The following is an 18,266-nucleotide window of genomic DNA, read 5'->3' on the forward strand; positions in this document are numbered from 1 at the left end:
ATGGCCTCATTTACATTCAGAGGCAAAAAAATGTATGACTTCTAATGTACAAATTAAACCTTCCTTCATCCTATAGTTTAAAATTACACTCTGCCTGGACAATTATCAATTTAGATGTGACTGTATGCAGAACATCGCATTCCACTATCCACTTGAAAGTGCAAAAATTATATGTCATGTATGAATGGATTTCCTGATTATAGATTATAAGAGAATGAAAAACAGATGGATTTTAGAGCAAGTTGGCTTTACATTTTTATTTGGTTAAAAGCCATATTTTTGCTGGAATAGAACATTTTTAAACATTACGGATATAACTTGTAATGTATAATGAAAATAAAAACAGTAGATGCACAAGTTTTAAAGGGCATATGTCAGAATTTGTAAATTTACAGCATTTTCAATTCAAGAAGTTTTCAGAGAAAATTATTTTTCCTCGTGTTGTTTGTTATACTGACTTGAAAGAGTAAAAATATTTTACATGGAAAAGAGCTTGTTTCTAGACAGAACTAGTGTCATGAAATGCAGTGACAGACTTTGTATTTGGACTAATGGCAGAATATAAAGACAAATGCTCTCTGAGCATAGAATGCTCTTCTTGGGCATGTTCCCACATTCTGCATTTAGGCACAAGTGCCATTGACTTTAGAAGGAATTCTGTCCCAAGTACAGACTGCATGATTAATCCCTGCAATATCACTTTTTAAAAACATCCAGAAAAGTTATTTTTGGGCACCAGTAGTTAGTCAGTCAAGAAGAATTATTAAAAAAAAATTCATTTACTCATGGAAAACTACGATTTGAACTATGTTACAAATTCATGTACTGCTATCTTAAACGGTCACTTCCATGTTTTAAGAATTTAACGGTACGAGCAGGGCACAAGTTTATTCAGGACAGGACAGAGAGCAAAGTTTACTTCTCTTCTTTCATCCCCCATTAGTAACACCTGTACCTTACATGTAGTAAGGTACACAGTTGGTCACTGGTGTTATAGTGGTTGCAAAGTGGCTGCAACTCTTGATATTCTCAGAGTTAGGGCAATAATTCTGTACTGAGCGTTTAAGCCAGGAAACTTTCCACGTGTTAAGGTAACACACATGAGGAAAGAATAATTTATTTCCATATGTCTCAACATTCTTGAACAGCATTGTCATGATTCAAAGTCTTTAAGCCTTGAAAAATTGGAAAATTTTTGTATTTTGATTTCTTGAAGTTCTGAACCTGTCGTGTCCCTACTTGTTTCTTTTTTAATTTGTGATTTCAAAGATACAAAAATATACTGAATGAAAAAACCTCTATGGTAGTCCTAGAAGAACGAAGAACAAGACACACAATTTATATGTCCTTTCTTTGATCTCTCTTTCATTTACCCTAATGCTTTTCACTGACCATATGGGTTGAGAATTTACAAGATCTTTAGGAACCTGGGATGCTTACCTCCCATTAATTGTAATAGGAAAAGAGCTTTCAAATTCTTGAAGGAATTTCAATAAATATTAATGGTCATTTCAAGCTTCCAAAAAGTGCATACTCTTACTTGTGGAAATTATCATAATTCTTCCAAGAAGAATATTTACATTCCATTTCATGCAGGATTCCTGCTTCTTACTGGGTTATGTTAAATGCACATCCCATATATATGACATTATGACTGACCACCAAGCCTCTCAAAAAAAAAGTTAAATTTAGAATGAATCTATATAAACATGAGAGCCAACTATGCTACAATTTACCTCCACTTTAAAATATATGTATATATAAAAGAATCAATGCAGTAATAGAAATTCTGCTAAATTTACAGCCAGTTTGGCACTCTTTACTCCGTTCATTTTCCTACTTTCTGGAGGAAAGGTAATCATTCCTAATAGTAATTAAAAGGCAATGAAAGGTTTCCTTTCCTCTCTTACATCTTATGTGCAAATTTTTTTTTTTAATGCATACACACTGTTGGAACAGGCTATGGTTTACCACCCAAACAAAATAGATACCAACAATAAAGCACTGATGCCAGGAAGCTGTACTGGTGTTCACCTAAACATAATTTTTAAAAGGGATAATTGAAGGTTCTTACTCACATGTTGCATGCTAGTCATTTCACAGTACATGACCTCTACTAACTGCAAGTGGTAAAAGAAAACCAAGCTGCAGATATGCTCACCCCAGAAAAAAGAAAATCTTTACGTTAAAGCAGCTGCCCATTCCCACAACATTAGACTAATGGACCTTCTTTAGTGAATTACTGGGAGCCAACTCAGACAGATGTGGTATAGAAAACCTACTGACTTTGTGTGAAAGAATTCTCAAGCATCTTGTGAAATATCAGCTGCTTTTTGGACTGAAATAGGATGAAAGTGCTGTGAACGCATAGATGTTTGGAAGAATGGGAAGAGAATGAGGAGAAAACTATCTCAAAAACTCTTTGTTATACTTTTAGAAACCAACCATTTAGAAATAATGTAAACAAAAAGGTAGAGATTCCTACAACAATATAAGACTAAGTTGATATCTAGGTCTCTCTCTAACTCACTCATTATCTCCACGTAGGTTGTATAACTGTTAATGGGAAATTCTTCCTCTTTAAGTCTAAAGCTATGTAAAGGGCTGTAATGGCACTACAGTTGTCCTGTGCTGGGAAGAAAGACAGTATTTGGGAATCACTAAAATACTGCTAATACTGTGGGCAATTTAGGTGTACATGGAGGGCCACCCGCACCAGGACTGCACAAAGATAAAGGTTACACTGTGCATTCCATTTCACGATTCTGGGTGAGATCTCATTTTGGAAACCAGGCAAGTCTCCACTGCTTCCACTGCAGCGGAGGTAAACGGTCTCATCAAATCTCCCAAGGAAAACTGTGTGTGTGATCTACTTATATTTGTAGTATATTACGAAGAAAGTGACTTCTCTCTTCTGTGGCTCACATTTTTCAGTTTTGCTATGTCCCCGGGCTGTTTCAAGTACTTAGGCTCAGACCCTACATACTGAGACAGTATGGGTCTTACTGCTAAATCTCATCTTTAGTGTCATTAACAGTCCTCTAACCAGTCTTATGGTTCCCCTCACCAGGCCCGATCCAGACCCCCACCCATGGGCTGACATCCTGGCCCATCCCCATCCCCATGGAGGTGCCTGATGCCTGGGGCTGGGTCTGCCCCCAGCTGCCCCCTCGCCTGCCCTGCTCCCTGGCTGGGGTGGTGGGATGGGTCCTGGCTGAGAAGCCCTGCCCTGCCACCCCCAGGAAGCCCCCGCTGTTCCCGGCCCCCAGCTGCCCCCAGCCCCCAGGGTGTCCTGGCAGCATGTTCCTCATCATGAAAGAATTAAAAACCAACTCTTCCTCTTCAAATCTTCATGTTGAGTACTGTCAGCTACCTTAATGAACTGTTTACATGGATGAAGTAGTCAAAATTGTTTCTAACCCTTTGGCTAGTGCCATATAAAATTTGGAAGATCCTTACAATCTACTCTATGTGGAGTATTTGCAGGTGCACACAGCTATGGCTAAAAAAGGGCACATGTATCCCATACTGCAGCCACTGGTCTCAGATTTCCTTCAGGACAGAGATGATGCTTCTCAGGCAGAAGCTGGAAGTAAAGAAGTGGCTCTTTGGCCACTTGACAACACGGACCACATTGCAAAACACACTTCTGGAAATCTAAGGACATGCCATGAATCTAGGAGGCTAGAAATCTGAGATGCTTTTCAGCCAAATGGAGAAATAGATGAGTTTATTTAGATGTAGAACGAAAGACTATGAGAACAGAAACCTGACCTGTGTATCACAGACCATTACACTTCATGCAAATACTTCACTGCTGAGTCAAGTGCATAACTAAGTACATGGCAAACTAACCTGATCACCAACACTGCGGTTATGTTTCGTTGCTATAATAAGATCCATATTTAAATGTTTCTAAAGTAGTTTTTGCACTAAGTATTCTCCCACTTTAGTCTAGGAGTTCACACCTTAATAAAATAAATGTAAAGGTGGCACCTGACTGTCTACAGAGTTAGCCTGTGGCTACCCACATAAGGAACCGTGAGCAACCCTTTGAAACATTTCTTACTGCAATTAGGTTTCCCAAGCTGCAGGCAGATATTTCAGCACATCTCTGGACTCCCTCCTTGCAACCTTTGGAATAGGGGTGTATCACACAGGCAGTGGGGGGTCTGTTGCAAATTCTACAGTGAGAGAAGGGGGAGTGCTCCTCCTTCTTCAAGGATGATCATCCTTATTCCTCCTTTTTTTGCTCAGCAAAGAAACAGTGCAATAGATGATCCAGGTCCTGCCTGTGTTTTTTTTTTTTGATTTTGCAGTACAGTTATTATTGTTAGTATGCTTATATTTTTATCTTGTCTGATCATAGCATTTTACTATTTGCTTTCATAATTCTTTAATGGCACCTCATTTCAGGAATCTCAGAGCATATAGCTTTAATGCAGAAATACTCTCTTTCCTATATCTTTACTTCTGATTGTATTGATTCATTTATTTCCACTTCCACAACACTATTTTGTTCTAACATGGTTATTTATCAATAGCTATGCTCCTCTCAAACCCCATGTATTTCAAGTTATCTTGTTTGGCTTGAGGCTTCACCTAATCAGCACAGTAACTAAGTTGTAATTATTGAGAAAAATAACTTAAGAAAATTACATGGTGGTCTTCAGCTTTGTGCTTTATGAATATTACTCCACTGTATTTCAAACATGTGGGCACTGCACAATGAGCATCAGAACCATATTCCTGTGTGCTATAAGTTTTTAAGGCCCAAACAAAATGTCAGGGATCAGACGGTCACTTCAAAGTGGCTTACCATGGTAGAGCAGCTACCCTGCCCCTGCCATTGGTGCTGCAGCTGCTACCACGAGGAGCAGGCACAGTGCAATGTCCCCGACCTTGCGTAGTGCTCCCTCCTCACTCACTGTCCACATTTGCAAAGGTTAGTCCATGCTCTGCACTAGGAATGCAGTGATCTTCCACGCTAAGGTTTAGTCTATTAGGAGAGGTCAACACCAAAAATTGAGGGTCGTTTTCAGTGGTGCTTATCTGAAATTTAGCTTGCATAACAGCTTTTCAGAAAATCTTGCAGTAAGTGGCACAAGCCTGATCTCTTAACATGTGCAGGATGCACAAATCTGGATATCTGGACTGCACCTATCTGAGATAAGCCGCTCTCCAAACTATGTTTTCAGGACTTAGCTGATCTCTTGTGATTATAAGTTAATTCTTATTTCAGTAAAGCAATTAAATAATGGATTTTAGGAGCATATATCTTCCTTCGTCTTGTATGCTAGCTGAAAAGATGCTCCATTCTAGTCCTGTTTATGCAAAAAACAGTCAGCATTTTTTCTTTTTTTTTATGTGAGCTGTTCTAGAGTCAGAAGAAAGGAAAAAAACCTGACTTATGTCAGAGGGAAAACTACATTACTGAAAAATATAATCTTTTCTGAAGATATGTAGGAAAAAAGATATGAGCCTGGCAAAGGTAGAAGACTTATTTCCCCTCCTGACTGCCTGAGTGAGAGCCTTTGACAAATCATCTGCTTTTAAGAAATTATTTGCTGATGACATATAATTTCCTTTTTTGGGTGTTTGAAATCAATTATCATTTGGGGGAAACCCCCTTTTTTAATGAAAAATGTTTCGAGACAAGAAGTAATTCCAGTTATAAACTTAATACCTTATTTGAAAATGTACTTTCTTGCTTCCCCAAGGAAATTTTAGAAATAAGTGTTAAGATTTTTTTTTTCCACAAACATGTAGCTAAAGTTAAATTGTTGATTTTTGTTAAACGCACAATTATTGAAAAACGAAGAACAAATAATTTAAAATTCAATGTCAGGAAAGTTTCAGGACCACATATATTAAACACAAATGATATATATTTACCAATGTTATTAGAACAGATATACGCAGAAAAGGAAAGTGTTTTGCACATAGATAATACTTAGATTTGTTTTGAAATTTAAGCAGTTGCAAAGAAAAGATCAGTAACTAAGCCCTCCCTGTCTCCTCTGGTTTTTATTTCTGGGAGACTGTTCCAAAGGAAAAAATCAGCTTGCAAGAGGTTTGGAAAACAAATGGAACCTATGGATTGAATATCTTAATTGGGGAATCATGTTAAAAGTTAAAGGGCAGGGGTCACATTAACTTAATACTGCCAGGAGCTTCCACGTGTGGCTGTAGTCCCAGCTTCAAGAGGTTAAATGCATTTCTTGCTTTCTTTCTTAGAGCAAAGTCACTGCTGCATTCCAGATCCAGGAGGCATCAACTATCTCTTTCAGGACTCAGGACAGGCATGAAATCCAGATGTTTGCTAATTTGCAATGCCTTCTTGTATTTTCTGAATCTGAACAAGAATATGGATTGCAGCGTGCAACAGAAGACAGTGTGGTGTCTTAATGAGCAAGAATGCACAGACAAAAAACCCAATGAAATCCCTGTCTCACTGAAGTAAAGCAAAAAATTCCCACAGATTTCACTAGGAAAAGGATTTTACCTAAAGAATCCAAATTATTCTTGAGGAGCATTTGAAACCGCTTGTCATAAAGGAAAAGAAGTCAATCATGCCTGTCTTTAAAATCCCACTTACAAAGAACCACAGTTTGCATGACTCACTTAATTGTTCATTACATGTGAACTTAGGGCTTTCTCCCTTTCAATCCTTTGAAGCTGTCTTTTTATAAATACAAATATTGAGACACTGCTGATTAGAGAGATGATGAGACAAAGAATAACTAAATAAATTACTAAGTCAACACTAACACAACTGATGGAAACCTAATAAAGGCCAAATTTTCACATATTTTCACTGAGGTCTACTCAGAATGAGCTTACGTGGACCTCTTAATTGGTAAGAGGTCACATGAGTTAGCTGAAAATACACACATCCAACATTTGCATGATACCCATTGCAAGAATTTTTGATTTTTACATGGACAGCAGCATCTATCCTTTCAAACTTATTCTCAAAGTTTCACTGATGTGATTTTAACCATATGAAAAGAGTCCAAATAAACTGTATAAAACAGATCAGTTGCTTAGGGCAGAAATAGGACTTAATTTTGGAAAGGCCTGTGTTGATCACCTACGCAGATATGAAATTCAGGTACTGTTAGATAGACCCTTTCTTTCATACTATGTATTAGAGCTGTCAAGCAAGTTCTAGTGTTCTTCCTGCTTTATCACAAATCCTCTACCTGTAGGTACTTCCCTTAAAACACTGAAACAAAAAGAAAATATATCCTCCTTATATGGAGGAAAGTTTGGAAAAGGAACACTTAAAATGGCATAATATGAGTGGAAAAAGAGGAGAGCTGTTGTGTTTTTCATTTCTTATGCCCCTCCATGGTTTTAAGCCAACCTGCCAATTTATGATTTCTTATTGTTTGGATTTGGCACTATTGCATCACGAACTCTGCTATGAATGACTGCAAGTTCTTTCTTTTGGACTGTAAACTTCCTTGGACAGGAACTATTGTTTACTATACTTTTGCACCGCATCTTGCCCAATCTTTGGATCAGAGGTCTGTGGGCGACTGCACTCATCGAGTAACAAGGGAAGGGCAACGACATACCATGCTCTCCCTGGCAAAGCCAGTCCTAACAGGTTGCCCATAAACTGTGGTTTAGGAATCATTGTTCTAAGCTCACTTGTTTATTTAACATATTCCACACTTGTAGCCTAAGAATTATCTTCTCTTGACTATGCCAAGCATGATTTCAGGGCACAGTGGAGAATATTTATGTAACCTTTTAATTTTTTAATTTTTTATTTTTAGTATTAGTTTGTTTATTTATATTTATAGTTTCAAAAGACACTAATTCAACTAGGTGCCTTTGAAATCCTTGCTTATTTTTGGTACTGCTTGTAGGCTTATTTGGGCAGATTGCTTCTTTTTAGTAAATCACTTTTTTTTGAGAAGATGCAATCCAGATTGTCTCTACCCTGAGGGCTTATAAATTAAAAAACCCGTACTACTACATGTATTCCCATGTGGCTTGAAATACTGGTAGAATATATAATACATTCACCCACAGTCAGTACATGACCAAGAAAAGAAAAAGGAGCAGGAAAGCACTAGCAAATTATGATATTGGCTGGCAGATCTAGGACCTCAGCCCTCAGAAGACCAGAAGCCAACTGTTAGCTTGTGGTGAATTTCCAGAAGGAAATGACTAGCTGCTGATTTATAGGTAAATACGGGATTCAGTTATTAAAAAGACATGGGATGAATTTTTCAAAATGCACTACTGATCTTTTCAGTTTCTAATGATTTTAAAGAACAGGTTTAAAGGTAGTTTGGGGATGCTTGATTTAAAAAGAACAAGCACTTAGGCCCTCTGACAGCATTTGTAGAGTCTCAAGTACTTTTGAATAACTTGCTCCTTTAGTTTAATACTAATGTTAAGATGGAGGCAGTACAAAAATCAAATAGTGAAATAAACAAATTGCAGGAAGTGAATAAACAATTAAAGCAAGTATATTTTTTGTTATACCCATCCTGGATTTAAAACTTGAGATTGAATTTTTCCTTCGATTTTATTATTTATAGTGGTTTAAAACGTAAAGAAATTATGTTGATTTAGATGGGCTTTTTCCATTCAAAAGGAAACTTAGTTATAAAATCCAAAATGTCATAATCTGGAAGCCACATAAAAAATGAAAAATATAACTCAATCTAAAATTATAACTCAGTTTGAAAATCAAAAGTTTAAAGTACAGATGCAAAGAAAGACGTCCCCCAATACTGTTGTATTTTGACTTTAAAACTATTGAAGTATTTTTAAAGTTTTAATCTTTTATCAGGCTTTCAACACAAATATTGAGCCACTGAATAAAACTTGAGTTCAGATAATTTACTGAATTAAAACTTTGTAGACATTATTTATTTATGGTCAAGTTACTATTAAGTGGTTTTGTTAAAGACTATGGTCCCTAAAAATTAAAGGAACTTCGCATAGTTTATTATGTAAACAGGTAACATGTCACTTAGCCTTCATATTAGTTACGGGATAAGCTAGAATGGTTTTAGACCATACCAATTTGGGTCCAAAAAGTTCTTGTTCTCTCTTTCAATCAAAAGCCTTTGGTTTGAGAGAATAGTGCTGTATTTATAATTTAGCAGCTATACCAAATGTGAAGTTCACTCTAATTTTGTTGGCAGTTGCTACTATCACATGATAGAAACTATTCAATCAGTGTTTGACTAAGAACAAATCTACTGTTACAAACCTGAGATAACCTTGGTTTAACTTAAAAATACCAGCAACGGTATTTAGTTGTGTAGGGTAATAAAGAAATAGTCAGCTTTTTTAAGTTCTATTTATGTCTTGGGTTGACTCCCAAGGTAAATTGTGGATGATTTCAGGATTATTACTTGAAATAATCCAAACCAACCAAATAACATACTTCTCAAAACACAGGCTTAACTAATCTTTTTCCATTTCTGATATTGCAGTTATAATGTAATTTGTTATAATGTAATTTGTTAAAGTAGTGCAGAAACTGAGGCCTGGTGTTAGCAATCAAAAGTAGTTTCATTTTATAATGGCAGAAATGAAACTCTTTAGACTCCTCTTCTTCAAGTATGTTATTTTGAATATATGCTATTTTTGGACACTGAAGAAAAATGCAAATCCATAATGTTCTAATTTGGCCAGAAATATGAACCCCAACAGATTAAACCACATGATCATGCTACCAGCTTCTAAGATGCCAAATAGAAAAAAACACAGAGGTCTCTGTTTCTTGTGAAGAATGATGAACAAAGAGAACTTTTGATGTTTATTCTGCTGCACCCTAAAGAAAGAGGACTGTCCAAAATAGTGCCATTGTGGAATGATGCAACTAAGACAGAGGATTCAACCTTATAGTGACCTTTTCATCTTCCTTCAGCGCTGTATCAAATTCTTCCTACTGCTCTGCATTTAAGAGATTTAGAAAACACTTCTTTAATGGTGTTTAAAGCTCTTATTGCCAGATAAAGAACAAAGACTATTCATATGATTAAATATTTATGATGCATTCCTAGCAATGCCCCTCATATATATATGCCCCTCAAATCAATTGCCTACTCCAAAGTTACATTGCTTGAGAGCTTAATGCATAACACTGCGCCCAGGAAATAGAAATTCTTAATTTGTGAGTAATCAAGCTGTTCCTCTTCCTCTGCTTATATATGCTTTTAATATTTTTCCAAGAAAAAAAATATGTATTTAGAAAGCATATAAATTTTCAGCTGGCATATTGATACACAGATTTTATTAAGCACAGGGATTATGAAGCCAAATGCATGTGTAGAGGAACTTTTATTTTAATATGTGTGCCTTTTAAAAGAAAACATCGCTGCCTTTACTAATTGCTTTCCAGCGTCTTTTTAAAGGAACAGGGAAACCAATAACGAGACAATGATATTTCTTAATAAGCCAGTAGAGGGAGCCCCTTAATAGGGCAATCAATTTCCTACCCGAGTCCCTCCGTTGCCATTCCTGAAGTTTCTACTATACATGAGGTTAAAGTGAGATGAAATGCGAACATCGCCAGAACGAATCTTTCTTTAGCTGTGTTTCGCAGGCTAACAAAAGATAATTAACAAAACTGCAATTTTCTATCATGCTTTCTTTTTCTGAGAACAAAGGAGACTAATAGCTAAGTTCCCGTGGTCTGTCTTCCCTGCTCCTAAATTAATACAAAATGACCCCTCAAAGGTTCAGCGTGCATTTAAAATGCCTTTCTGATACAATGCTGTGCAGTTTCAATTTTACTACAAATGCATCACACAAACATCTGTGACTCATCTATGTGTGAAGATAAAAGGGGGGTGGTCTAATGCAGGCTGAGAAGAGCCAAGAAAGAAAAGATCACTATATCCAGAATTTCTTTATAAGTAATTTTATGAGACAACGTCAGAATCAGCATATATATCAGCCTTGGTTTATAGTGCACAAAATGGACCTTACAACTATTTTCCTGTACAGTTCTTTCTGAGAGCAGTTAACCCAGTAAAATTGGATGTGCTCCATGTTTTACCACTCAGCTTATTTTCTTCGAACATATGTGTTTACTTCTCAGACTGAAACAGTAATCTTGCCATTGTCTTTTGTAATCCGTATTTGTAATAATGCAACATTGCTGACATTGCTAACAAACCACTGAGTTTACTGAGCAAAGGGGACTACTCTGACAACATTCCTTTGATAACACAGACCGTAGCAAGTACAGTTCTCATTAGTTCTATGGGAGCAGGACTAAAAGGGCTAATCTTTTTCTCTGCATGGGTATTTTGAAAATCCTTTCCCTGTTGTGTACCAAAGCACTTAAGTAAATACATAAAACTAAGTGTAAGTTAATTACTGATTATTTAAGTAAATGCTAACAGATTTTGCTGACTAGCAATGGTCTTAAAGCAGGGGCTTGAAATCAAATCTGTGCTCAGTAGATTGAAGTCTAATGAAAGACTCCATATCGAAATCTTTACTCAAGCTTAAATTCATAAAATGAAACCCCAATTCCCCTAAAGTCAATGGAAAAACTCCCTGTGACTTAAAAAGGATCAGGGTTTCTGACACTGGCCTCAGTAGGAGTTTTGCCTGAACAGGGCTATGCTATGCAATGGACCCAAAAGTTTTTATGGAAAGGCTAATGTGAAGGAAAACACACATTTGTATCTGTGGAATTTGTTGAGGTGCAAGATTTCAACATTGCTGAAAACAAGCCTCTTCCTACTAATAAGAGAAGCACAAATGTCAACTCCCCACCCCCCAGCTGGGGGAAATAAATCGATGCCGATCACTTTCTAATATCCCACCTCCAGTATGGAGCTATTTTTGGACTCAGCCTTTGAAGGAAGTCCTTTGTTCACTTAGAAAAATAAATATAAATTATTTTTTCTTTACCTGCACTGGTGCCTGCACCGGTTGTGAGGTCCCCACCCATCAGGCCACCTAGGGGGTTGAAATGAAATACTACAAATGAGCACGATAAATTGTAACAGGCAAACATTCAAAACATTTTCTCTAACTTCAAAGGGCCTGCTCCAGTACCCACCACTATTTCCCTCTGACTTCAACAGGCACTGGATCAGACCCATAGCCATAAAATGGTAATGTTTAATGTTACCCGTACAAGATATTTGCCTTTCAAGGACAAACAAAATATGCAGTACACACATTTCATTATTTTATTTTCATACTTCCACAGCATATGAAAAATAAATTATATTTGAAAGTTATGTGTAGTAGTCCTTCATTTGAAAACTATCTTTAGTTCAGTGTTAGTCAGAAAAGCAAAGGCTTCCACACAGAATTGGGAGGATGAGACTGAAAGTTCCTGTACAAGAACGTAACTCAGAAGCTGTAACATATATTTACATAGCTTTTAATTTTAATTTCCTCAGCCTTTCATAGATATTCACTCTAAGGATTTTTAAAACTTCTCTTTGCACTTGCGGACCTCAAATGGTTCTTTGAACCCAGTATACTTAAGGATCTTGATGTTGCTTCAGCCAGACAGATTGAATGAACTTAATCCCTACTTATCCTATTCAGAGGTGAGCCCTCATCATCACCAGAGCAAAGCACAGCCTCTTGCTATACAAGGCACTCAAGTACAGAGCTCAGCTAACATTTACCCATCAAGGAACCTGTGAATGCATAAATAATAATAAATTCTGCGTTTAGCCTCTAGAATGATGATTTAAGTAAGGAGTGCTTTATTTTACCTGCTTCAACTTGTTTGTATTGGCTACATTTTCTCCCCTGCCCCCTTAAGCTTTATGGTAGAGTGAGTTCTTGCATGAATTAAGTAGACAAGCTGCCTTTTTATGAAACAGCAAATTGTCTGCCCTTTTATCCTTTATTGATGTCTTTTAATCTTAGTCAATATTCAGCTTTTTCTAGAACTTTTTTTTTTTAATTTTCTAAATTGGGAATAGAAACCCCTTTGGCTCTTCTTTTGATTTTTCAACACAGCCATTTTGGACAAACTGTTATGACTGGTAAAAACAGAGTTCTTGTTTCTCAGAGTACAGTTTAAAGTGACCCAAGGCACACAAGCAGCTGATAAAAGAGCATTTAAAGGGATAGGATTGAACAGAGCCTACCTGTGTTACCTGCACTTGGAGGCCGATGTGTCACGCCAGGAGACATGCTATTTCTTTGCAAAGAAGGATGAGCCAGCGGCAAAAGGTTGGGGTTTCCCAGCGAGCTGACTGGGTTACTGTATACCAAACTGTTGTGGTTGGACACTGGGATAGAAACTGGCATCTCAAAGTTTGGTGGTGGAACAGCCTGTACAAGCAAAAAAGGGAAACAAAGACGAGAATAGTACAGAAACACAACAGCCTTCAAGTACAGTTACTCTATATTTAGTTCAAATATTTTATAGTTGGTGGTTAAAATGTTTATGCTCGCCCCCCTCCCCCAAGAGTCAAGAGAAGAGTTTCAAAAGAGTTACCAAGGCTTTTAAATAAGATTTTTCAAATCATGATTCCATCTTCCTTTAATGCAGCTTGCACATTCACTTACTAAGAATTGGAAAGACTCTTTCACTTTTTTTTGTTTAAAACAAAACCCTGCTTTATGAGGCTTAATTTTCTTTTTCTTTCATTCTGTGAAGTCGTAATTGTTCACTTGTGATATCTTAATCTAGTGTCACAGATGACTGCAAGATCAAAGGTACATGATTATGATGACTTCATTGCATGGAGAAAAATTAGAAGGTGTGGAATGCAAAAGGGAAAGCTTTAATTTCAGCTTATGTTGCTTTAGCAACCAGAATGATCCCAAATCACGTTAAAGGCACCAACACAGTAAATTACTTTTTTTAAAGTTTCTATCTTAGCATGGAGGGGCTTAAAAGAAACAAATTTCTGCTCAGGGACAGGTAGCAAATACAAGAACTTTGGATGCACACCAGCCTTTGGGTTCTTTGTGGGTTTTTTTGGTTTTTTGTTTTGTTTTTTTGGGGGGGTGACGGTGTTTGGTGACGCCTTTTCAATATACTGTTTTCATACTTTAAGGCAGGATCCTCTCCTGAGCCACTTTCCTTTGCAAGAATCCCTTTCAAAAAAGAACCAAATTATGGACCACTCTGACAGAGGGTGCGAGGAGATGCAGCACGTGATTCTCGTTATGCTCTTAGAAAGCCCAACTCAAGTTTTCTTGGTTGGTGAGTTTATTGGTTGGGGTTTTCTTGGGTGGCAGTTGCCTGAATTTCTCTAAAATTTATGACTTTGGTGGCATTCAAATACATTAGAACCCCATATTTAATTTACCTGTTTTAAAAATAATTACTTTCTTGTCTTTGTGAATGGAAAGAAAACTTTTCAGAATTACCTGACAGCATTTTAAATATTCAAATACCTGAATGCAAATGAAGTACCCCTTAATTTGCCATTTAAAAATCTCATAAGCTTCAAGAGTCTGAACCCATCAAAAAATTCTTTAAACCAGCCTTGTAACATCTTCGGAGGGAGGAAATCAGAATTTTAATTTTGTTCTTGGCAGCTGATAGTACTGGTAAGTCTTCAAGGACCTAGAGGGAGTATGTTGACAGCTGGACACATAATCTGCAGTGTCAGGCAACAGAGGCGCCCTGACCTTGTGCCGCCCACATCTCTTCTCTGGCTGGCCAGAGCTGTTGGCTGTGCCCTGTGTATTACAGCGCTGGCCATCAAATTACGGTTATCCCTTAAGTTTTTTTTTTTTCCCTCCCCCCTTTCTAGGGGCAGACATAATTTTGCTCTAAATATAGAGGAATCATTTTGCTTAACCACTGAAACACACAGCAAGATTTTAGTTCAGGGTATGATGTGAAGGATACATTACACAAATGCCTTGGGACTTACTTCAAGGTGTTAATTTAGCTCTGAAACCCCCTACGTAGCCTGTGGCCTGGGTTTGTGAGAGATGGCCATGGCATAACGGCTGAGGACAGGTAGGGCACTTGAGCGGACGGACCTGCTGGCATTGCTCCCCAGCCAGGCTGCACGCTGGGACTCGCTTCCCTTTGCCGAGAAGCTGAAGTGCACCCCAAGGGCTGTATTTTCCATAGAGTTGATGGGTTCAAGTAGAGGTGGGAAGGGGAGGAGAAATGTCTTGGGAATCTATACGTTCAGTGGGTAAGGAGCAAAACTACATGTGCTGCTAGGTCTGCGCAGGGATCCTGAAACATACTAATGTTTGTATCTCACAAATAGAAAAAAGAGAATAAATGATTAGATGATGAAAAATGTAATTGCTGAAGTATGTTCTTTATTTCTTTCAGGAGCAACCTTTTTTTGCCTGCAGATGTTTTTATAGTTGAAGTCCAGCTCCCGAGTTGCATGTGTGGCTTGTCTTTCAAAGGAAAATTTACAAAGCACGTAGCAGAAGGAGTTCCAGTATATGTCACGACTGAGGTCTACGCTGCTTGGAAATAGGTTCACATAGCATAACCTGAAACATTTTATCAGCCTGAAGGTATGGTTTGAAGCAAGACATTCTCTTCACTGGCCACAGAAGGATCCAAGAGGATCCCAAATCCCATGTAAGTCAGAAGTGCATGGCTGCTCCTGGAGCTCAAAGCCAGCTGCTGCTGCTGGTTTATGCCTTTTCAAAAGGTTTTAGCCAGTGAATTCACATGAGGATAGATGTCTTAGCTCCACCTCCAGCCTGATGTGAGACATGAATAAGCCAACATGGAGTGTCTTGTTATTGCAATGTTCAGGGCTGTGTTGGAGATTTCTCTGCCTGGTGGCTTTGAGCACATGATCCTGCCTGCTTGAGTGCCAGCCCATGTCAGATTGAGTGTCACCCACTGGGGAGCACTTTGCACAGTGTCTTCTTCACCTCTATCACAAGATCTGTGAAATCTGCCCTCTGAGCCTGGGTAGACAGCTGATGACACCATATTGTCTCTATTTTCTCGATTTACTTTCCTAATCCCAACCTCTATTGAGCTACCTAAACTAAAACGCAGGTACAAACGCAAATCTGAAGGTCTTGCCAATCCTCAACAGGCTCGTCTACATTCATCATTATGCTCTGTATTTCTTCCATGTACAAACCAAACCCTCCAAGGGCTGCAGTCTTCTTTTTCTACATTAGTACAGCACAAAAGAGCTCCAGTCTTGGTTGCTCTTGTGGCTGCCAGTCTCACTAGTCATCACTGAAACATACAAACATTGCTGAAACAGATACTTAGCTTTCCTTTTGTATTTTTAAAAATATTTTTTTAAACTAGTTAAGCAAATTATTTTCTTAATTTCTGTAGTAATGGTTTCATTTTCACTATTTTACCTACTGTCTGGATATACTTACATCTATTTACAGAGTACTTCATAGGCAATTTTATCAGGGCAAAGTCAGTTTACTCTCTGCTTTGCAGCACAATACACAATATATCTGGAATACAGTAGTTTTTATTTCTTCTCCTCAGCAGCCAAAGGTTAGAGAGAGAAGTTTGTCTGGATAAGCACCAGTATTAAACAGTAAGTCTGTAGCTACAGTTTTGCTCTGGTTGCCCAAACTTTGTTACAGTCTTATATGTCCTTCACCAAGAACTGCAACCTACGGCAGATTCCCTAGTCATTCTTGGTGGTAAGTCATGGGGCATATCTATTCCAGCTAGGCCTGATGGACATTAAAGCTTATGATGCACTTGTGTAATATCTATATTAGTAAATTAAACTTGCCTAGGAACCGAGGCCATCTGAGGCCACAGAGCAGCCTGTGTCCCTACTATTAACCTTTCTCAACCTCAAAAACATCATGACTGCATATAAACCGACAACTGGGAATTGTTCCTGGCCTGGGCTAACTACCAAACAGAGCTAAGAAATTGTCTGGGAGAGCGTTATTTGGCCAGTGCCAAAAGCATGCCAGGGACTGTTCAAACAACTCGGGGCAGAGATAAGCACCTCCCGCTGCCTCAGTACATTCTCTGCCATTTGCTAATTTACTGACATAGATATAGCCTTACTCTAATGTCTATGCAGCTTGCCACATTTTGCTTTTTTTTTCCCCCCTCTGTCTTTTCTCCTTTGGACACAATTGCCAAAGAGGGCAGATGGCTCACCTGAGAGGAAAGCACCAGTGTACAGCACACATTGTGTTAGATGTGTGCTCCACAAGCTGTGGTATGTTGTGCAAAGCAAAGTGGTGGGGACTCAAAACCCTTGGAAATTAATGGACCAAACATTCTGTGTTAAATATTGTTTTTATCCTTCCCATGTTCAATCAGGCCTTCATTTATTTAGAGACAGAGATACTTATAGCTCCCTTCTAGTGGACTATTTCTGTCTCCTCTGCTTTCATCACTCTTATGAAAACTACAAATAAATGTCTAATTATTATCAGATGTTTTAGAACAATATAAATACTTATCCCCAGAAAATTATCTGAGGAAACATTATTGGCCTTAGCTGTTAGGAGCAAATGCCAATTTTGTTTTCATTTGGCAGCAGCTTTATTCTGTTAGAAGACCAGGCACAGGCATTGCATTGTTTTATGTATTTTGTAAGTAGTGATTTAATGACTTGACTTGGTGACTTTTTGTTCAGTTTTGCTTTCTTTCCCCCAACTTTCTTGGCTACTTTTGATGATCACAAGTACATGAATATAAATTCCCTGACTTCCCTGAAGTTATACTGATTTGTACAGTTAAGGATATTATTGTATATAATATATTATACCTATATATAAAAATATATTATATTTACAAATTTCCATTATGTACTAGCTTTGGGCTCCATCTTGCCCATTACATCTCGGCTTATGCCAAGAGAAGGAGCTCCTGTTGCATTAGGGGAGAACACCTACTGATTCTTCCTTTTGTGGTAAGCAGCTCGATGGAGCACACAGACCTTGAGCTCTGCGTGTGAAGTATTCAAAGAAGGGATATCCTGTCTTACATGAAAAGAAACGCTAACATTTTGTAGTTCTGTATCTCTGAAGCATCTCTGAAGTAATTTCACAAAAAGATAATACATGGTACCTTGTGACATCCATGCAAGGTAGGATGTTACATTATACCCAAAATACAGCTCAGGATACCAAGTTAATCATCAGGTTAATAGCTGAAGTAGGACTATATTTGATGTCAAAAGGTTAAATTTAATGAAAGCAACCAGAGGGAGAGTCCATTAATTTTTGGGAGGACAAAAGTGATACACCATGTTTAGATTAACTGTGTTGTTTCTAATTCCTAGAACTTTCCTAGTTTTATAGAAAAGACGATTTTCCCAAATGCTTATGGAGGTAAAGAAAGTGATAGAACT

The 18,266-nt window shown here is 37.8% G+C and overlaps 1 protein-coding gene across 10 annotated transcripts in view; it reads right to left on the minus strand.

Annotated features, from left to right (window-relative positions):
* Nucleotides 1-18,266, minus strand: part of MEF2C (myocyte enhancer factor 2C) — a 140,710-nt gene that overhangs the window by 18,648 nt on the left and 103,796 nt on the right. For all 10 annotated transcript variants that reach the window (XM_076363274.1, XM_076363281.1, XM_076363277.1 and 7 more), the window contains 2 exons: nucleotides 13,110-13,296; nucleotides 11,905-11,952 (listed from right to left, as the gene is read on the minus strand). In XM_076363274.1, the coding sequence (XP_076219389.1) occupies nucleotides 11,905-11,952; nucleotides 13,110-13,296 (235 nt within the window). The remainder of the gene's footprint in view (nucleotides 1-11,904; nucleotides 11,953-13,109; nucleotides 13,297-18,266) is intronic.

The sequence above is a fragment of the Aptenodytes patagonicus genome, chromosome Z (assembly GCF_965638725.1).
Source record: "Aptenodytes patagonicus chromosome Z, bAptPat1.pri.cur, whole genome shotgun sequence".
NCBI lineage: Eukaryota > Metazoa > Chordata > Aves > Sphenisciformes > Spheniscidae > Aptenodytes > Aptenodytes patagonicus.